Here is a 23182-nt window from a genome sequence, read left to right as displayed (position 1 = left end):
CTCCACCCTCATGACATGAGCACCTCCCCAAAGTCCTACCCCCTAACATCATCACACTGGGCATTCAGATTTCAACATAGGAATTTGGGGTGGGAGACAGACGTTCAGACCATTGCAATACCTGACTGGAGAACAATGTGTGTACATGAACAGTCCCTTTATTTTGTCCCCAGAACCCTCCCCTGCCCCTTTCCTCACCTTAAAATGGGGTTTAGGGGCCCATCTTAACCACTCTGCAGGAACCCCTGTGCCCAGACCCCCAGAGTCTTTCCTGACGCTAGATGTTCACCCTGCCAGCTGCTGGGGCTTCTCCCTGCCCAGGCCCCTGCACTTCCGCATCATACACTCTGGGCAGTACTCTGCCCTTGGGATCACAGTGAGCCTCCGGAGGTTTCCAGGTGGTGACAGCTATAGGCGGGGAACTTGAGCTCTAGCAAGGATTTTATGACTAGTGCTTCCTTTTGATTGGAGGGGTCCCCATTTTTTATTCTTCTAGATCACCACTACTTTCCTCCAACCCTTCAGCCACTCTACCCTTGCTGTAAAAGGGGGCTTAGGGTTCTGATCCCCCTGCTCCTGGGAGCTCCTCATGTCCTCAGCTGAAAGCTGGAGGTTGTCTCACAGTGCTAGAAGGCCACCCTTGCCAGCTGTGGTAGTGCCAGCTCCAGGGACTGTTGGCAGGTGCATGGTCCAGACGACAGGTGCACTGAGGTCTAGAACTCTGGGTGCCGCCCGCTGCTTGCTCGGGGGGAAGGTGCCCAAGCGCCCTGAGGATTCAGGCATTATGGGACCATGACAACAAAACTGGCCCCTAGGAGGCACCTATTTCTGAAGCTCTAAGCCTTGGAAACCATAGTAGGCAGGGGAGGTTTTCTCCACAACGGGGAGCGGCTCCGGGTAATACAAAGCCGCAGCTGAGAGAGCCTGACGGGGTCGAGTGGAGTTTGCCTTTGATCAGAAGCTCGAGACAGACATCCCCTCTAGCTTTTGCAGTCTCTTGCTTAATCTGGTAGCTGGGCTTTCTCAGGCCTCATTTGTCTCCCTGTGATTGATGTGGCCTTACCTATAGCAGCTCCGAACCAACTCCCTGCCGCAAAGTGCAGCCGTGTTTGTTTTGCAGGCGGCTAGTAGTCTTGCTTCCCTGATGCTCTGCATCCTGCCCACCCCCATCCCAAGCTCCTGATACCTTACACACTGACCTATGTTTTCTCCTTACAGGGTCCCCGGTGGCATATAGACCTCCAGCCTTGGGCAGGCCCTGCTCGGTCCCTGGATGAAGAAGCCTTGAGGTTCCTGAGATACATCAGCACCATCCAGGTTGTGTTTCAGGCACAAGTGGGTATGGAGACTCTGTAAAAGACGCTAATTGCCCCCTTAAAAATTTTTTTTATTTATTTATTTTTGGCTGCGTCGGGTCTTAGTTGCGGTGCACAGGCTTCTCTCTAGTTGTGGTGCATGGGCTCTGTAGTTGTGGCGCACGGGCTTAGTTGCCCCATGGCATGTGGGATCTTAGTTCCCCAACCAGGGGTTGGACCAGAGTCCGCTGCATTGGAAGGCGGATTCTTAACCATTGGACCACCAGGGAAGTCCCACTAATTACCCCCTTTTAAAGAAGGCTGGGGAGTTTCTCAGTGCCTCCTGATAGAGACTTGATAGAGTTTCTGATGCCTTGCTGCTTAAATATATTCACTCACTTAGAGGCATATAATAGATGCCTTCCATCTGCTTCGGCATCTTATCCCTTCCAGGAGTATCGTCACCCTGAGATGTTTTAATGATTCATCCCGATGTGTTTTAAAGATCCACTTTAGAAAATTGTTTTGGAAAACCATGGGAAGTGACAGATTCGTGCCCATGAGTAGGCAGTCCAGTGTGTCACAAACCAAAACCATCATCTGGAGGTTCAAATTCCATTTTGTATTTGGAGAAGTCTGCCTTTTCGCTTTTCTGCCACAGAAGCTTGGCAGACAGGGATGCGTTAGGCCAGAGAGTAAAGGAGGCTTTGCAGGCAGCAGGAAGAGAAGCTACTGAATCCGAAGACTCTCTGTTCTTAAGGCACTTTAAATCATTACTGAGCACTGGCCTTCATTAGTGACTTAACACATTGTGGCAGCTCCTGCCCGGGCGACCCGAGCAGGCAGAGACCCTCCATTAAGGAGAGTCTATGGCTCTTGACATATTAATCAGGAGGTTCCATTCTCAAGTAGCCTGATCCTGAGGAAAGAGAGACGGAAAAGAAAATCAAGGCCCGAGGGAAACTTCGCCCTGAATTGAGAGGTGCTAGTAAATTAGAAACTCAGACTGCCTGTGAAGCTGCAGCTGAGGAGGCTGCACTATGGGGCTGGTATGGCACTGGGGGTCCCTGGGTCTTTTGATCTCCCTTCGGCCCACTCGCTCTTGGCAACCCACTTCCCCTCCCAAACCTCACTGGCGGCCAAGCCCGTTTTTCATCCATGGGAGAGCATATATTTCTGGAATTTTAGAAGGCTAGTTTAGGGGTAAAAGCAAGTCCCATTTCTCATATGATGCAGTCAGACAACCAGGAATTTTAATATTTGTCACCTAGACATGGAAGTAAAAGCTTGTTGAATTCATCATGAATAATGGGATGATAAATTGGTCCCTGTGCTTTACATAATTTCATCTTATTTTGCTGCTGCAAATTAATTTGGTGGACTTACACAGACAATTAAAATACTGAAATTTTAATTTTATAGTTTGGTTTTACACGAAGAATAAGAAGCTGGATCTCTTAACTATGACTATAAGAAGCCCTTAAAAGCCCTAGAGAAAAATGAGAGGTGTTAAATTTATGAGTTGAATTTGAGAATTGTGAGCTTCACCCCCCAGTATAAATTGACCACATGAAAGCCTCTAAATTCTGTTTTATATGTATTTCAGGTTAATGTTCTGTAACTTATAAAAGGCATGTTAACTTAGAAGAAGCTCTTGAGGCGTGAAAGTGTTGTTTCAAGCCCCTCTTGGAGTTTTCCCATGAGTTATGGGCTGAGAGAGAAAAAATTCTTTAAGAAAAGCATCCTGTGATGTAGCTCAGTGTTGTGACCCTGGGCAAGTTATTTTGCTTGTTTGGCTCTGGCTGTTCTGATCTTGAAAACGAAGAGATTGTATCATGTTATTTCTAAGGTTCCTCCCAGCTCCGTGAGCCTGTACTTTGTTAAGACTAGTGTAGAATTGTTATTAACCAAGTATTACTGAGCACCTACTATGTGCCAGGAGCATAGGCCTTGGGAATACAGTCTCTGCCCTCACGTGGCTAACAAACTAGTTGGGAAGGTAGATAAATGGACATATAATTATTATTCAGCTTGATGAGTATAATAATAGAGAGTTGCTTGTTAAAGCTCGCTAGAAGATTTTTTCATCCTCTGGGAAGAACAAGATAAGGTTCCAGACCTCACAATTGTTTTGCAATCAGAGGTCATTTTACCCAGTTAAAGTCCTGTGCTTTTGTGTGCTTCCAAGTCACTAGACCAGCAGGTGGGAGCTCATCAGAGATGACACTAACTGGTTTAATCAGAATCCTACTGACCAATGCTCCCTCCCCCTCTCTATGTAATGCAGAGTTTTCGGCTGCTTTGGGAGCTTATGCCTCATTTAGAACTCATCTTGACAATGAAAGCCTACAAAGCTGGCAGAATATTAGAGTCACTATTACCTAAAATTTTCACAGTTAGCAGTAGTGAGTCATAATGGGCAAGGGAAAAAAAAAACCAAAAAAAACCCCTCTGTAAGTACTTAAGCAAATTCCACCTCCATCCTCTTACACTGCTTTAATATATATATATATTTCCCTGAAATCCGTGTTCAAGCTTGTACAGCAAGGCCTACCTAGCATTTGATATGTTTATCAGTTGATTTATTCATTCCTCAATTCAGCAGGCATTTGTTGAGTACCTGCTCTGTGTATGACGCTGTGCTAGGCACTGGCTGGGATGTCAAACCGGAATTAAATACCCCCCCCACACACACACTGGTGAACGGTTAGCATGCAAGAGAGCCGTGTGTTCTCTAACAGGGTGGACAGATGGGGTGGGTAAACTTCCCCAGGCCAAAGGAGCTTGGGAACAGAAGCACAGAGCAAGGTATTTGGGTAGAGTGGGCATAACATCAAGCTCAGTTTTACTAGGTATTGTTATCTAATGCGAAAGGCCATGGTTACATCTCTGAGTTCTGGAGTAGACGATACACTGCTGCTAACAAGCAACAGTTAAATCATAAACCCAGTGCTCTGTTCTAAAGGAAGGCTCCAGATCCAGCTTTTTATGGCAACCCCCGAACCATATGCCTTCAGGAAGCATGGCTTGCAGTATGAAATTAATCTAAGCAACAGTTGCTGTTTTAAAAAGAAAAAATACGTTTTAAAGTCAGTCTATCTATCTATCTAATCATCTACCCATCTAACTGATTGTAAGAATGACATAAGAACCTATGGATCTAGAGATTCAGATTTTACAAATTTTACAAACTTTTTTACAAGAAGTTTCTATTATATTTACTGCTACACACATGCACACACACACAAACCGGGATAAAAGCAACAAAAATACAACTTTTTCCTTGATATTTTACCTTTCAAAATAATGTATTTCATTAACATACAGTTTGATTATTGAAGTAATTCTTGCCAAGTCCCCAAAATTTAAGGCCTCCCTTTGCCAGATTCTACTTATGGGTTGGCAGAAATGCTGTTCAGGCTTTTGAGATACAAAATGAAATGAAAATAAATTAGATCCCTCAAGTTAAATAACTAAAAAGCATTTCAGAAAACACTTTCTCCTGGAGTCTATTTTCCTTTGTCCAGGCTTACTTCTGTTTATATGGCTAAAATTACAAGGGGAATTAGAGAGAGGGAGAAAAAAAACCATAATTACCTGAGTTAGAGCTTAGCTAGGAGTTACTGCCCTCGCTGATTTTACTCACAAGAGAGTTCATTGAAGCCCTGGCCATAAATCTTAACAAGAAAGATTGAAAAATCAATATTTAATTAATTTTTAGGAGCTGAATTTTACTGAGTCCTTACTCCTAGTTGTTTTCAGAAGCTAATGTGTATAAATGAGATGGTTAATAAATGGTTAAAATTTCTGTGTTCTATTTTTGAGCTAGGAGAGGAAAGGGGAACATTAGCAGATTGAATGGAAAAGAATGTTTTTCCAGTAGGGATATCTGTGCAAGATGAAGTCTGTGGAGGAAGAAGAAATGCTTAAAGTGTTAACTTTAATAGAATAAAACCCCACTCCTCAAGGTTCAGTGGAGGAGCAGCTGAACCTCAAAGCCCTCTATCTTGACCATTAATACTTAGCAGACTCTTGGGGGCCTCTGGCTAATTGTAGGGGCCGCCTCTCTGGCCCTTTGCTAGGGGTGAGGTTGGAGAGGCTGCTGTTTTCAGTTGAAAGCTCTGGCCCAAGTGTAGCCTCTTCCCTTAATTTGCTAAGGCACAGGTGAGGCCAGGCTGGAACATTTCAGTGGGACTTTACAAAAGGCTGCCAGGAAACTCACAGGACCACCTGCGTAACAATCACCTGGGGGAGCTTATTAAAATGCATGTTCACGTGCATCGGCCTCAAAGATTCTGATTTTATAGAATGGAGTGGGACTCAAGAATTTGCATTTTTAAGTATTCCCACATCCATCAGAATGTAGGTGGGCCACACCTTGAGAAACGCAGTGGGAGAGGCTAGAGTTAGGTTTAAATGGTGTTGGGAGGGTACTATGAACAAGTACCTGCGAATGTCAGTCTCCTGATCTGTCTTTTGGAGGCTCTTAGGGAGAGTACATACAAAGAAACAATAGCAAATCATCATACCATTTTAATAAATAAATAAATCATCATACCACTTTAATAAAAATACCCCCAGGAAGCTGCCCTAGAACAAAAGGTTCAGTCTTAAGAGATCCAGGCACGTCTTTGGGGCCCACCAAACTGCCTGGGCTTAACTAACTGCCTGCAGGAGCCAGGGCATGGAACCAAGTTCCAGTGAAGGTTGAAGGCATCATAATCTACCTACTAGTGAAAACCAGCCAGATGAACATTGAGCTTTGAGTAATTAGATTAGCAGCTTCTCCTTTGGGTGGGTGAGTGGAGGCAAGAAGTGGGCAGGCAGAGGCATAATTTCCATTTATTTGTGGGACAATCGTAGAAAATGAATTATACAAATTAACATGTTGATGGATCCAGTTAATAAGTGTGTTCTGTACTAGTTGCTTGAGAGAAGATTCAATTCCATTTTCTATTATCACTTTTTTCTTTAAACCATGGCTGTGGATAGAGAAGTATTGAGAGCAAGATACTGGGTTGAGGATATTGACAAAAATTAATCAATAGTGAATCTGAGAAAGAAATGGAAAATTTTATTCAGGCCAAACTGAGGATTATTACCTGGGAGATGGTCTCTCAGCTCTGAGGACTGTTCTGAGGAGGTTAGGGGGGAGGTTAGTAGATATATGATTTTGACAAAGGGGTCCGTGCAATCAATAACACATCTTGGTAGAAAGTTACTATTAATAGCAAGGAACAGGTGTCTTAGTTAATAGTTATAGTGCTTTTCTAAGTATGGGCAGATGCAAGAAACAGGATTCATACATTTTCCCCTGAAAATATCTAACTATCTGAAGGCCTATTCTGCCAGTTTTTCCAGAGCACAGAATGTCTCATCCTGATTTTTGCCCTGAATTCCTTTCAGGGTGTACTGTAGGTCAGTGACTGCAGTGGCTAATGAGATTCTTGTAGAACTAGGTGGTGGGCAACATTCTTTATTCTACAATCCCCTCCCTTTTGGTCTTAATTCTGACCAAGGTTTGGGAAGCATTTCATGATCAATTTGTCTCACGGCACTAGGAATGCTCATTCCCAGGTCAGTCAAGGATTTCATTGATAGGCTACTTAATGTGCTATTACTGGACTTGGCCCTGTTAAGTATAGTCAAAAGCCTCTGGACCATCTGTCTTTCTAGTCTGTTATGGTCTAGGAAATGCTTGCTCTTGTTGCTTCTCATGTCCAAAGTTAACACTATTACAATCTTTGATCTTACAGGACTATATATTTGGTCAGTTGTTTCAAGTCATCTAATCATCATTAATTTTATTGAAGGCTCCATCACACATATGGTAGTACTACAAGAAACAATTATCTTGCAAAATAGGCAGACTACAAGTAATATAGCTAGTAACATTAATAAGGTCCTAAGTATTTAAGCTAAGAATTTCCATTAGTTGAGGCCCAGTATCTCCCCAGGTCATCTGACCCAGTCTGTTCTGCACCAGTCTCTTATCTTTAAGGGGAAAGATGTATTTGCATTGTACATAAAGTTCACCAAAGATGTCTGCACATACAAGGCGTGTGGTGGGTTATAAAATTTCATGTTTAAATTTTTCTTGCCTTAAAATGTGAGTTTTTATTTCATCAAAAGAAAAGAACAGATAAATATTTAGGATTTCACTTTTTAAACTTTCCTATAAAATGTCCAGATTCTAGCAGAAGGCTCTCTCTCAGTCACTGATAGATAGTGCTGGGATAATTTTGCCAGGCCAGCCCTAGATTACAGCAAGAATAAGGGAGATGCTGGCTCCATGTAATATGCTCTTTTCAGATTAACATTTTGGAAAATCAGTTAAATTAGTAAAAGGATTGGGCAAGTCTGGAGTACCTTCTTAAGAAGAAAATTGTCCTGTTATGTTTTCTAATGCATTAAAGCAATGAACCTCAAAACATCCTTTGCATCTGGAGTGGTCTGTTGTCTGTGATGTGACAGCAAGAGCTGCTGCATGATTCATGGAGCATCATGACGACTGTGAGAGTTTTGAGGGATTAGGCGGAAATACTATTGCTCAGTAAGATAAATACCTTGGCCACAGAACTTGTTTTCTTTGGTTCCAACAGCCTCAGTTGTGCGCACAGTGCCAGCATCCAACACAAGTCAGAATTCCTCACTAAGTATGTTTACTTAATGTACATTTGAAATTAGAGACTGGCTTCCTTCCACTTGACTTAGATACATGTTCCTTTTGGTTTTCTTATCTAATTTTGATGGATGAGTTAAGAGAGTTGCTTTGGCTAGCTCTGGAAAACCTCCTTCCTGGCTGGGGCTCTTGCCCTTTCCCCCCAGGAGGAATTTCAATGGACCAGTGTAACCCAGAGAGTACTGTTTTGTTAGTAGGAACTATGCATTAGTCTCACTTGACCCCAAGCTGTTTACCTTGGTTAACACATTGCTTGGTCAGACCATGGTGGCCTGACCTTATCTGCCTGAGATAAAGAGTAGATAATCTTGTATCCTTCAAAGATCTATGCTCTTGGTCATATCTCACAACTTCTAATTGGAATGCTGTGGGTAACAGACCTCTGTGGTTTGGGAGCACTGTTCTCCATGTCTGGAATGCCCTTCTTGGTCTCAGCCTCTTAGTCAACTTCTGTTCCTCCTCCAAGACTGACACACCTCTGCAGAGCTTTCCTGACTTTTCCTCCCTGCCTTCCTTGCTCCTGATTTGTTCTCCCCTGTATACTCCATGCACAAGGCTATAGCAGTTCTTAACTTCCCTTCAAACCTGCCTCTAGTCTCCACGAGGTTACTTATCATCTAGTATTTGGAATTCCTCCAAACATTTTACAGCAGTCTTGTGATTCCCTGGGGAGGGGAGTAGTTAGCAGTGGAGAAGGACATAACTCTCCCGTTACGGTTTTCAGGGACTGGGAAAGCAGTCAAATCTCTACCTACCATCTATCACCCCGGTGCTTTAAATTATTCACATTGATTTCCAATCCTTACAGATTGCGTGTGATCACGTGAGCACAGACAGCCTGGCTACTGACTCCAGCCCTTCAAAAAAGCCCTGGTCTGTCTGTCTTGATGACAGGTTTGGCTTAGGTCATCAAATTCGCAACAAGCAGTGCCGCCTCTATTCTTTAGGGTAAGTACATTTTACAGCAGAAAACAAAAAACGCTCCTGCAGGCAGCCAACGCTTTTTCAGCAACACAAATTATGAATGGTTGCAGGGTATAACGGGTGCTATGCTTCTTCTCCTGCCATCATTTCAGACTCATCTGTCTGTTATGTAACTGTGGGCACTTGCAGAGCACCAGTGGCCAGGGCCACTTTCTCTCCCATTCTGTTGGTAGTAAGTTGACAACTTCCATTTTCAGCATGATGATGATCCTCTTGGTGAAGCCGATGATTCTCAGCTAGAATTAGAGCATTCTTATTAGAAACAGAAAAGTATTAAGAATGCACCTAGAAAAAAAAGGAACAGTGAGTATATTAGAAGTTTTATGCTCAGTTATGATGAGTGACCCAAGACAAATGGCCACTGTTGGATTTTTATGTTTTATGTTTATTTTATGTTCAATGCCAATGGTAAATCTGTGTGTACTTTTACACTGTAAAAAGAAAGAAAAGGGAACTCCTATGAAAATAATGAGATTTTGTCAAAACTGTGGGAAGTTATTGATATTCAGTTATTCAGGCTGAAAATGACCTAAATGTACGCATAGATATAGAGAGCTTTTTGTAAAAGGGTGAATATAAAATAATGAGATTATATAAAAAATATACGAAACGCATCAGTATTCATATAAACAGTCCCGAGAATTTTCAAATTATATGTGTCTCAAAAAAAAGGTAGGAGAGGGTTATTTTTGTTTGGAATACTCTGTTGCATCGACTCTAGAAGCTGTGTGGTTAGGTTCTCAGGCAAGATCCCTGGAGTCCTTTACAAAATACTGGGGACCCTCACAAGTGTCCTTTGCTTGTTCCTCACCGATAGGTTTCATCTCCTCTATGATTTACATTCAGGCTCATGAGTGACAGCTGCCACCCAGAATCCTAGATGATAAGGGTTCAGAGCTGACCTTTGGGTGCTGTGGAGACCCACCAAAAGGTGCTAATGCACAGAGGATCACGACCATTGTCAAACTTCACCAAACAAGAATTCTTAGAGTCATTGTGGATTAAAACAAAAGCAAAAACAACAAGTTTGAAATAAGTTTCAGGATAATGGACACATTCTTCTATGGGTTAAATGAAGAGCCATGGTATATATCAGTGGAGCGTGGTACACAGTAGGCACTAAATATGTATTTGCTACATAAAGATTGCTTGAGGTAAGAAGACTAAAGAGGGAAGCTGGTTCTGCCATTGTTTAAACTAGGAGCCTGAAGATTAGGAAATGAGTTGCTCAGCCAGTTGATTAGAACAGAGCTCTTTTTCTGGGAGCCCACCAGCTATGATGCAAGATTGTATAAAGAATGGGAACTTGTGACAGTTGAAAGTTTATTTTATATCATATTAACAATGTATGAAAATAGGTTATAAAAATAATTGCATAGTACTACATGCAAATTAGAGATCTCAGCTTGGTCCTGTTTTCTTGCTCCAAACTGCCTTTATGTTTTGGTTAATATTTTACACCCCGGAATAATTTCATTTAAAGCATACAACTGTGTAAAACAAAACTGCGAAAGCTGTTTTGGGGGAAATTTTTCACGTTCCTTTTTGCTTTCCTTATACTTCAGAGCCATTAGATGAAGTGGTTCTGCTGTGAGATTTCAGATTATTACATGTAAAGAGGTAGTTTCTTATTTTCATTTAAATGTTCACTATTCAAAATCAACTTTGTAAAGAGCAGATAGGAGCAGTTGAATTCCACTGGGAAAAGAAATGAATAGATTTTAAGTGCCAACATTTGATTTAAAATCTAACAATGCTTAATTGAAAACTGGAAACTAAAGAAAATATTTCTTATGTCCTAAAAAAGGATGCTTTGTATTGTGGATGTTTATGTTGATTGTCCTGTTACTCAGGATTGAGAATCTTCTCAGGTGAATTGCTTGCTTCAGGGGCAGGTAAATAGCCAACTGACAACACCTCAATTGATGCTGAGGGAAGAAGTGGTGGTCCTGAGGTGCAAGCATTTAGGCGTGTTGGGATAGCTGTGAGATAGGTGGGGAGGGCAGGTGGCAGGTGGGTCACGGGGCGCCCACATCCAGGCAGTATGTGCTCCAAACCTCAGGGCTGTGGCAGCCATTCCTATCCTGAGCATAATGAATGAAGCTGCAACGGAGGGGTGAGCGGGGGTGGTGGCCTTCTGGGGGTGAGAGGAAGAAGCGATCTGAGGATATACTGATCAGAAAGCAGAGGCTGAATGCCCTCCTTCTGATCCATGTCCTACCTTTCTTCCACTCCCAAGAACTGAAGCAGCCATCACCTCTACCTTCTCTCTGATGTCTGAAATTTCTTTACTAAGAATCAAAGCTTTTTATTCTGTAGTTAATGTAAAAGACATTTTTCTAGGAGAGTATACTCTGAGTAAAGTTCAGTTGAAAATTTAAAGAAGATCCTTTTTAATTTTGAAAAGGGATAGAATAGACCAATTAAGATAGGGGAAGGCACTGAAAAGGAAGGTTATGTTACGGAGAAAGAGAAAGAGAAGAGATATGAGGAGAGGCTGTGGGTTCACATGATAATATTTTGTCTACTGCATGACTTTAGATGGGGCCTGCCCTGAAAGTCTTTTTGTGTGTGAGGTGGAGGGGTGATGGTGGGGAGATGGGGTGGGGATGAGGGTGGTAGCTAAAGTGCATTGGGAAAATCATCTTTTTATCCTTCATATCAAAGATTATATTTCAGGGGTAGGAGTGGGAATAGAAGAGAAAACTTGAGAAGGGATAATACATAGGTAAATCTTTTTCATCTCTCCTTTAGTTCTCTGACATGTTAATACCATTTGGTTTGAAGACAGATTCTCAGTGTGAGAAAGAAGAAAATTTGATACATGATACATGGTTAGGCAACAAGAACCAATACCTTAGGCAGAAAATCTGGGACTTCTGGTTGCCCTGAGCATTTCAAGAGGAATGGAATGAGCTTCAGAGCCAAAATTTTTATCTTTTAATAGTTTAATTAGCACAGCAGGAGCTCACATTCTTTTTTTTTTTTGCGGTACGCGGGCCTCTCACTGTTGTGGCCTTTACCGTTGCGGAGCACAGGCTCTGGACGCGCAGGCTCAGTGGCCATGGCTCACGGGCCCAGCCGCTCCACGGCATGTGGTATCTTCTCGGACCGGGGCACAAACCTGCGTCCCCTGCATCGGCAGGTGGACTCTCAACCACTGCGCCACCAGGGAAGCCCAGGAGCTCATATTCTATATGAATGAGGAATCAGAAAATCATGGACCCAAGGACCCTTTTTAGACAATTTTTTTCCTAATCACTCTCCCCATGAAATTTTAATACTATAGATACACCGTATATCTGTTTATGTAACATATGTATTATCTATGCTTTAGACATAAAAACAAGAAGATTTTTTTTGGCCCTCAAGAATCAATTTTTGCCCCCTTAGGTGTGATATCATCCCTGTTAAGAATATATTTTAGATGAAGTCTTGTCATTTTATGCAATGTTATTTAATAAAAATTAATAATTATAAAATATTTTAATCCACTATTCAATGTCATTTATGCTTTGGAAAACCTATTTCTCCTTCTCTAGTAGTTGGCAGTTTACAGATCTAGATAATTATTTGGCCAGATTCTCTGGTTCCTGCTAGGATGAGGAATGGACGACTGAAACTCCTCCTGGGAAAAACAGTAATTGTCTTACTTCTTCCAGCCTTTCTGTCTTCAGTGATGAGAGTTAAAAACTTTCCCTGTATCTGCTCTGATTTTATTTTTTTATTTTTTTAAACAGCTTTAAATTGAGGTATAATTCACATAACACACAATTCATCCATTTAAAGGGTACAATTCAATGGTTTCTAGTCACCACAGTCAATTTTAGAACATTATCATCACCGCAAGAAAGAAGGCCTGTACCCAGTAGCACTGACTGTCAATTCCCTCCAACCCTCTTTCAGCTCTTTGTCTCCCAGTCCTAGGCAACCACTAATCTACTTTCTGTCTCTATAGATTCACCTATTCTGGACATTTCAGATAAATGAAAGCATATAATATGTGGTGTTTTGACTAGCTTTTTCACTTAGCATAATGCTTTCAAGGTTCATCCGTGTTGTAATATGTATCAGTACTTCATTCCTTTTTACTGCCAAATAATAATCCATTGTATGGATATACCACATTTTATTTATTCATTCATCAGCTGATAGACATTTGGGTTGTTTCCACTTTTTTGGCTACTAGGAATAATATTATTATGAACAGTCATGTATGAGTTTTTGCGTGGACATATGTTTTCATTTCTCTTGGTTATATACCATTTTATGTTCCCACCAGCAATGTATGAGGGTTTCAATTTCTCCACATTGTCATCAACATTTACTATTATTGGTCTTTTTGATTATAGCCATCCTAGTAGATGTGAAATGGTATCTCATTATAGTTTTATTTTGTTTCTCCCTACTGGCTAATGATCTTGAGCATCTCTTCATGTGTTTATACTCTGAGCTTTTGCTTCTTAGGGAACATAAAGGATAGTCACCTTAATACTCTTAGAAATATTTTAAAAGAATAACCAAGGACTTGAAACAGTGCCACATCCATCCCTTCTACTCTTCAGTAACACTAAAGGGGATGCAGTTGCCAGCACTGTAGCTAGTTCAAGGGACACTTTTATACAACATGGGAAAGGCATTTGCTCTCTCAAGAACCTTTACTTATCTGCTGCATAATCATTATAATGATTAGGCGTGGTGCCCCCTAGAGTTGTTTAGTGCACATCCCGCACACCCACACTTAGGGATCCTAGTTGTTGCTTTCTGAGACATCAGGAGAGGAAGGCAAAAATGGTTACTCTGTTATTCTACTACCTTTGGCTGTTTAGTCCTTTTATCTGCCCCCTTCCTATTTCTTCAACAAATCCCTCAGATTTGATGACCTTTCTGTACTGAAGAGTTTTTGTGATCTCAAACCTCTCCATTAACATATACAGCATAATATTTATAAGCATGAGTTATATCATTTATCTCTCTGCCACATAGAAGGATAGGTTACAGTCTTCATGAAGGCTTATACCTTTGAATATATGTATTAACAGCTTAACTATTTCAAAAATGGGTTATAGTAGAAATTGCTAATTGTCCCCCAGTATTCATTCTTCCATTCTTCTTTGGTAACAGAACTCCTGAGTTTAGCAGGGCACGTGGCCACCTTGCCAAAGATTGCATATTCTAGCCTTCCTTGCAGCTACAAGTGGCCATATGACTAACTTTGAGCAATGTGATATGAGTGCAAGTGGTGTGTGCAATTTCTAGGCCATGCGCCTAGGAGGAAAGGATGTGACCTTCACCTCCCCTTTTACTTTTCTTGATGGCTGGAATGCAGTTGTGATGGCAGGAACTGGAACAACTGTCTTAGACTTTGAGGTAAAAGCCATATGATCATGCTCTATATCTATATATGTATATATATAGATACAGATAGACAGATAATTTCTATAAAGTAAAATTTTCTACAGCGAATTCTCTTTCCAGTTAGATAAGAGCAGAAAATAGTTTCCTTATAGACTAAATACATTTTTGCTATAAAAAATAATTTTCTTTTACTTAGTTTATTGTAGTTATTTGTTCAAAAATCTTTCTTCTTTACTGCTTCTGAGTTTCTTCAGATCAAGGATCATGTTTAATTTATCTGTCTGTCTCTGGTGTCTAGGGTACTGCCTTGAACATATAAAGTGCTCTGTAAATATTTATTAATAAACATGAATAAGTCAGTGAAATGTAGCCCATTCCATGCTGTGTTGGATATTGTACTGTATATTCTGGGAATTCCAGACCCTACCTAATAGTTTTCTTTTACTTAGTGCAGCATTTTGTGGGTTTGTCTGTCATCATTCATCTATCTCCTCAGCACTAGGGATACAGAAATAAGCAAGATTGACACAGCCCTTTACTTCATGGAGCTTTACTATCTAGTAGCTGACAATTTCCTAGATCCCTAAGTTCACAAATATTCCTTCCATGATTCTGTGTCCTACCCTTACTTGCAGTGAGGTAGAGTGTAAAGAGCACATGCTTTGGAACTACCTGGATTGGATTTGAGTCCTGATTTTACCCCTTTGGGCCACTTTTTGCAACACTTATGTATATTAAATTTGTTCTCCCTGTTGCTTTTTACACCTACCACAAACTTGACTAATTTAAACTAAGTGTGAAGAAGTAGCAATACCATTTTGAATAAATGAAAGTAAGAATTACAGACCTTGATTAAATAAATGTAGTTTATTACTTTCCAACACAGTACATATTATATATTTAGATTAAATGGATTTTGTTTAGTAAAAGTAGCATAACAAAAAATTTACAAATTTCGGTAGTTTCATGTTATTTAGTGTATCATACAGAATAGTTCCTCTTCATCTAATGATTAACTTATATATGTGTATGTGTACTTATGATATTTCTAATAGAGAATCCTTGTACATGTGTAGAAAATCTCTGGAAGGATACACAAAAAATTGCTAACTGATTTTCTCTGGAAATTGATGGCTAAAATTCTCGTGGTAGGAAACTTTTTGTTTTATATACTTATATACAACTTTAACTTTTTCTAAGTGTGTTTGTTATTTTTTTAATTGTAAGAAGCTAGTTTAAATTGAAAACATATCAATACATAATATAGTGCCTTACTAAAAAAAAACTAGTTACACAGCTGTTATGTGGTTAATTCTTAAAAATTTCTGAGGGCTTGATTAAAATACATACATGTTTTACAGTGGAAAGCGTTTTCTTGAAATTATATTTTGAAAACTCATGGAGAAATCATTCACTTTTTTACATAGAAAATTTATATGGAAATTATATTTAATGAGTACTTATTTGACTAGTGTTTTGTTCTCTTAGTAAAGCTACAGGACTGCCATTTTCCCATTGGGTTCCATGTTTCCATGATAACACAGGTTTTGCTCATCTAAATTTCAAAAAATTCTTTTTTTTTTGGCCATGCCACACAGCTTGCGAGATCTTAGTTCCCCGACCAGGGATCGAACCCAGGCCCTTGCAGTAAAAGTGTGGAGTCCTGACTATTAGACTGCCAGGGAATTCCCTAAATTTCAGCAAATTCAATTAAGTGAAAAATCTCTTGGGACAGGTGAGTTCTATAACATTCTGATCTATAAAGAAATAAATCTGTGTACTAAAAAGTGCTTTGCAGCGTCTACTGCAACTCTTAGATACACATTTAATGCCAGGTTTATCAGTTAGCTGTTGCTATGTAACAAGTCACTCTAAAACTCAGTAGCTTAAAACCATTATTTATTGTTGCTCACATGTCTGCAGATCAGCTGAGCTTCAGTTGATCCACGTCAGGCTCAGCTGAGAGACTTTACTTCAGGCTGAGGTGGCTAAGGGCAGCTCTGTGTTTCATAGAAGGCCAGTGGATTGTCTGGGACACCTCTGCTCCTCATGTCGTTTAGTTTCCTGAGACCAGCAAGCTATCCAGGGTATGTTTTTGTCACAATAATAGTACAAAAGAGTGAACCATTGTTCATTCTTGAAGTGCTCGAAGCCTAGGATCAGGACTGGTATCATGTCCCTTTCTTCCAAAAAGCAAGTCACATAGCCAAGCCAAAAAATCAAGGGACAGGAAAGGACACTCCATACATGATGAGCATGGCAGTAGTGTGGATGAAGGGGTGAAGAGTTAGGGCCAGCAAGTCAATCTGCAACACCAGATTAGATAATGAACAAATTGGGGGAAAGCTGGGATAGAGATTACAATGGTCTGAGCTGTGTGGGTTCAATAGGAGTTTGAAAATAGGAAGCAGGATCTCTTGGGTAGAAGGAATGGGAATGTTTGTGAGAAGAGTGCTGAATCTTTTTCTAGCCAAAAGTGTCAAGAGAATTATAGCTGAAGAATAGCAGAGGGCTAACATGACATGGGTCCAGTGAGATTAAAAGAATGTAGTGGGAGTGAAGGGAGAGAACAAGGCAAACAGAATATTAAGAATGTTTAGGTGGAATATCTCTGTAGTGAAGACTTATTTTAGTTAACTAAATTGTTACCCAATAAGCTTGTATATTTCCAAATTATAAAATAGTCTGTAATAGTAGAGTCTAAGAGGATGAAGCATTTCTGCCCTGGGTTCAGGTTTGGCCAATGCATTATAGATACTCTGGGATTTTGGTATCTTTAAGCACATCTAATTATAGTATTTGGGGCAGAAAAGTCATAATCACCATTTTTTTTAAAAAAATCATCTTCTCTTGGTTAATTTCATGTTTTTTCATTCAAAATGATGCTTTAATCAAAGTTATGAATCTTACATCACCAAGTAAGGAATATTTATGAGTAAATTAAAAATTTGTAACTATGAATATTCCACAATATGTGTTACCTAACTGGGTACTTAATACAATTAATTCATGATTTCTACCCCCTGCTGATGTGAATTTAGGTGATATACCTCTTGCTTTTTGAGTACTAGATCCAGTAGAACCACATACGTCTGCCTTTTTTCTTTAACTGTACTATTTAAAATGCACTCCGTTCTTAAGAAAACAGCTGTTGTCTTTAAGTCAAACTGCACGCATAGCACCATGGCCATGCACCTCTCCCTAAGGGAACTGTTGCTCAGACTTATATTTTTGACATATTCTGAGAAAATCTCTTAAGACGACTAGATAGTCTTCTTTGTTTCATTGCTACTACAGTTTATATCTTTTTCAAAAAAATCAATTTGATATGCTTCTACATGTTTGAACATGTGGTTCTCTGGTCTGCATTTAGCACATAATTTCTCTCCTTTCTTTTATCCAGAAGCTTTTAGCTTTAATGCTTTTTGTGAAGGAAGGTTTATGGAATGTGTACAACCAGCCATGTGTTAAAACAGGAGAAGGCTTGATATGACTAAGAAAATTGACCTTGGCACTGTGATTTTTGTCAATACAACACTTGCTCCATATAGTTTTTTGTTGTTGATTTTCATCCTCTTTCTTTACAGGCTGGGAAGTGATGATACCCATTTTGAGGTCAGCATGGCCAATGATGGATGTGAAGTGCATCGTTTTGATCCTACTGTTAAATCAGCTCATATTCTGGAGAGTGAGCGTTTTTGGTGTCACCGCTTGTCCGTCGACTGGCGGGACTCCCATCCAGCTGTTGCTGCCCGAAAACCATATAGCAACACCAGAAAACTGAGAACCATTTTGAATGAATTTGGGCATCACAAGGTCAGAATTTTCATTTGATTTCATAGTTAAAGTGAACAAACTCATAAGCTTTTTTTTTTTTTTTAATGCTAACCAAGGATTGGATAGTTGAAGGTCCAGTTTTAACCTTACTGATCACTTATCATTATTTATAGAGTCAGCTCTGTAGATACAACGTTTTGGCAAGGATAGAGATTTTAAATTGATTTCAAGATTTTAGTTGCTGTTGAGTAGTGCTAAGGTTTTGACCAAGACTGGGCAAGGAGAGTAAGAAACTTACTCTGGTGTGGGCTCAAGAGTACCATTTTCATTTGGGAATTGATTTTAAATTTCCAGACAGAGCAAACTACTTACGTCAGCTTCAAATACAAAAAGTAATCAGAACCAGGTTTGTGTTTGATAAGAGATCGCTTGTTTCTCACTGTTGTAACAATGATTTTGAGTCTCTTAAAGGTCAGAAGATACATGTAGCTTTGATTAAAATGTACTTTGTAAAATTGAATGGACATTATATGTATTGCAACTGATATAATTATGTCAAAAGACGTCAAATCTCTACAAATATTGTGAATGGATAGCAAAAGGAACCTCAGTCTTTGAACTGCATTTTTTGAAAGCAATTTTTAGATGTGACTAATTGCATTCTGTAGGTAGATACTAGAGAAATTCTCCTGAGTGTAGTTGTCTTGCCTTTGATTACCAGCTCTTCTTGGGCTTGGCCTATCTTGGCCTATTATTCCCAGCCAGAGATGACATGTAATTTAGGACATGCCAGAATGGGTGTTCCTGAGATACAGTGTACATGGAACTCAATTTTAAATCTGAGTTGGCTGCTTGATCTTTAATAAAAAGACTTTTCCTCTGCATTGTTCTTTTTGCTCCCCCTCCCCCTCCTCCCCTCCCTCCTCCTCTTCTTCCTCTTAAAAAAAAAATCCAAAAACAGAAAACAAAAACTTCCTTTAATTGGACAACAGGAACTTTTTCAAGAACAACTTCAAAGAATTTGGTGTTCTTTTAACATGTGTTTTGAATTTTGTATTTATTTTGATTTGTATTTGTATTTTGACTTGCCATTCAGAGTAACTAGCATTTAATAGTTAGGAGCCTTAATGAAACACATATAGGGGTTTTTGCGTAAAATCTTTGAACAGAACCCAAAGAAGTGAGAGCATTTTTTCAGAATATTATTTTGTTTTTGCTGCATGTTACCTTCATAGACATGTTTTTTGCAGCTGAAAATTACAGGCTTGACCCTTTCAGCATATCAACTCTAGGTTATTCAAAGAGCTAACTACTGATTCCTTGTGTTCATTTAGGAGTCTTGCTGCTCCCCCCTTAATGCTCTTTACATCCTGGCCCTCCACCCCCATTCTTCAAAGAAAAGACTGAGTAGAGAAAAGAGGTGAAAAACACAAAGCCATTTTGCTTTTATTGGATAATATTTTAGCCAAAGATTTGGAAAATGTGAGGATAAAATTGACTTCGAAAAATGATCTGTGGATATAATTTATCTGTGCCACATTTCATATGAAAAACGTGTTTTCAGATAACCAGGTAGGCACTTGAATTGTGCTTGTTTAATTAACTCCATGGGAGCTGCAGTGGGCGAACCTTTATGCTGTAGCTGAAGCATGATGCCTTTTACAACACTGCTCCTGAGACAGCAGAAATATTTACAGTGATACTTAAAAAGGATAAATGTTTTAAAGGATTTTTTATATTCTTAGGGCTATTATTTTATTGAAAACACTAACAATGACTAAAAATGATTAAGATGGTAATTTTATGTTACGTGATTTTTACCATAATAAAAAAAAAATGGAGGAAAGAACCCCATAAATAGTGAAAGTGATCTGGCTCAGAATTGCCAAGTATGTATTTGTCGCTTAAAAAAGAGTCCCTTGCTGAAAATTGAAAAGATACTGGTATTCTCATAGAGATTTTTTGGGTGAATCCTTTAAAACAAAAACAACAAAATCTAAAGCCATTGGTGAGTGATTGCTTCCATTAGGAACATGCTTCTAGCTAGAAGCTACGTGGTGCCAGATAAAAGGAAACCTCATTTCTGGCCTGCAGCAGGCAAGGTCTGTTTTCATTTCTCTGCATGTGTACAGACCCTGGTAAATACGATGTAGCGCTCTGGCAGGGAAAACAAATGGAAAAGACACACTAAAAAATGTGAGTGTGTTTGCCTTGCCTCCTTCACTTATTTTTCCTGCAAGTGACCATAGAGACCAAAGGGGTTTTGTTGTTTTATTTTCACTTCATGACTTTAAAATATCACATATAGTTTTGCGATGTTTTCCATTTTAAGGAATTATTTCTCTTCTTCTCTTTAGCCATATATACATTCCAGCAACTCAGGAAAAAATGTAGGCAAAAATGAAAGGCAGAATTTTGAGATGGTGACAGTAAAATGCATGTGGCTTTCTTACTGCTTTTAAAACTCTTGGGTAATTTCAACTTCAAACCATAAATCAGAAAACCTTTCTAAAGCATCAAGTGAGAGCAGCTGTATCAGCAAAAGTGTGTGCACAAGAAGCCCAGTCTGTCAGGGAATAATATCACCTGGATCCAGCATTATTTGGAATGATTAACTGTCTTCTCTTGGCTGAAGTGCTTGTTGCTGTAACTATGCATAAGAATTTTTCCAGAACATGACTAGAAATATCGAATCTGAGATTTCTGCTCATATTAATCGTAATGGTTGCTTTCTTCTGAAGACTTTATTACACAGAGTATCCTAAATGATCCAGGCTGGTTAATGAGAATTATTATTTTCACTCATAACCATGCTGGAGATAATATGAATAACAGGACTGCATTAGAGCTTACCTCTGTGAGCTCATTACTCTAGGTTTGAGGCATGGGTGCTCTTGTTGGTTTTTGGCATTGGGCAAGTCATTTAACCTTTTGGCGCTCAGTTTGACTGTCAGTAAAATGGGGATAATGATACCACCTAAATGGATTGTTTCTGAGAATTGGGTCAGAGAACACAGTGTGAAAGCCTTCAGCAGAGTGCCTGGCATCAATTTGTCATTTGATTGTAAATTCAAAGAATTTTTTATTAACAATTTCAGTAAGTTTTTACTAAATTTTATAGAAATGTTTTCCTTTTTCTCTTTGTTTCCAGGGAAAATATATCGGCAATTTCTTTGGAAATTGCTAACTGCACCTAATTCTAGTCAAGAGTTTTTAATGAAAGTTTTGTGTGAAATTGAAGGGAATTGGTCCTTCAGACTTGGTCATAGAAGAACTGTTCTTATTTGCCTCCTCAGGGCACTGAACGGCTTTGTGGTGATTGTATAGAAAGTAAATCCTGTGCTATATAGAAAAATAAGCTGCTGAGAGTTAATTCAGAGCAGATGTAGACCATGGGGTTGGGGCTGCTGGTCAGGTGATGCAGGTGCAGCTGACTTCTTGTTCAGCCCTGGGGGGGCAGGTCCTCCCCCGCCGAGGACGTTGCCCCCAAGGCTGAGTGCCCGCTTGGACTCTGAAAGGAATGCCAGTTTCTGCTTTCCTGGGCAGCCAGCCCGCTATTAATTGCAAAACATCTGTTGTATGCTTGGTGCTGTGTTTAAGAGAATATGAGCTTTGAAATTAAACTACAAAAAGATTCCTTTTTCTTTTTGCTTATCGAGTTTGCAAATATAAACAACATGTTGATACTGCCCTACATTGAAATGCTTGTTGGGAATACTGTTCACACTTTGCTGTCGGAAATGGAAAATGATAAGATTCTTTCAGGAAGAACATTGGACCATGTGTATAAGTTATGTCACTTTTTATTTCTAGAAATCTTTGCCTTAAATTCTGTTTTGTCTGCTGTTAGCTCTGCCATACCAGCTTTTTTTTTTGGCGGGGGGGAAATACGTTTTATATTAAATGATATTCTAGAGTTCTTTATTTTTATATTTTTTGGATATAGTTTCAGTTTATGTGTAGTCTGTAAGAGTGACATATTAAGTATAGGCCTGGATTGTATTTTTAAATCCAATCTGAGAGTCTGTCTTTAAACAGGTGTGTTTAATTCACTTACCTTTATTGTGATTACTGGCATATTGGACAAATTTCAATTCTTTTAAATTGGGCTATTTTTTTTTAATTCGTCTTGGTTACCCTTAAATTTTAAATGTATATTATTAACTATAAAATTTTAAAACAACGTATCAAATTAGTCAGTATTTCTATATTCTTCCTAAACACAGCAAGGATCCTAGCAACTTAACTACCCATTGAATATGAGCCACACATTGCTATTATCTGGAGTTTTAGTTTACCTCTTTAACATTTTTATATTTTCTTTTGAAAAGACGTAAACATAAACGTTGGAAGAATAAGAATAATACAATGAACTCTCATATATTCATCACTGAAATTCATCAATTGTTAATATTTTGCCACACTTGCCCTCTCTCATTTGTACAAATACTACATTTGCATTTGACTATTGTCTCTGCAGATTTTTAAAAAACTCAATGGAAAGGAATGGATGGATACTTCTATAATACATCTATGTATGTGAATTTAATCCATTTGTATTTATCGTGATTGCTGATATATTTGGATTAATTGCATCTTTGTTATATCAGTTGGCATCACGATTAATGTTGAAACAATGAAAATATCCTTATTAAAGTCGGGGAAAAATAAGGATACCTGTCATTATCATTTAAAAAAACTGGATTAGAGCTCTTTAAAAAAAAAATCTTATTTTGAGATAATTATAGATTTGCATGCAGTTGTAAAAAATAATACAGAGATTTCATGTCCCTTTTCCCAATGGCAAACCTATAGTATGATATCACAGCCAGTATATTGACAATGATACAGTTCAGATACAGACCATTTCTAGTACTGTCGGGATCATGTTACCTTTTTTTTTTTTTCTTCTGTGGTTCGCGGGCCTCTCACTGTTGTGGCCTCTCCCGTTGCGCAGCACAGGCTCCGGACGCGCAGGCTCAGCGGCCATGGCTCACAGGCCCAGCCGCTCCGTGGCATGTGGGATCTTCCCGGGCCAGGGCACGAACCCGTGTCCCCTGCATAGGCAGGCGGACTCCCAACCACT

General features: G+C 39.4%; 1 protein-coding gene across 1 annotated transcript in view; it reads left to right on the top strand.

Annotated features, from left to right (window-relative positions):
- The window catches only part of METTL24 (methyltransferase like 24), a 111456-nt gene that overhangs the window by 33489 nt on the left and 54785 nt on the right, over positions 1 to 23182 (top strand). The window contains 3 exon segments of the mRNA XM_029223298.1: positions 1219 to 1335; positions 8786 to 8925; positions 17907 to 18135. Of these exon segments, the coding sequence (XP_029079131.1) occupies positions 1219 to 1335; positions 8786 to 8925; positions 17907 to 18135 (486 nt within the window).

The sequence above is a fragment of the Monodon monoceros genome, unplaced genomic scaffold, assembly GCF_005190385.1.
Source record: "Monodon monoceros isolate NGI ecotype Baffin Bay Population unplaced genomic scaffold, NGI_Narwhal_1 Super_Scaffold_15, whole genome shotgun sequence".
Taxonomy (NCBI): Eukaryota; Metazoa; Chordata; class Mammalia; order Artiodactyla; family Monodontidae; genus Monodon; species Monodon monoceros.
The sequence above is the reverse complement of the archived record's forward strand: the minus strand, read 5'-3'. Positions and strand labels throughout refer to the sequence as shown.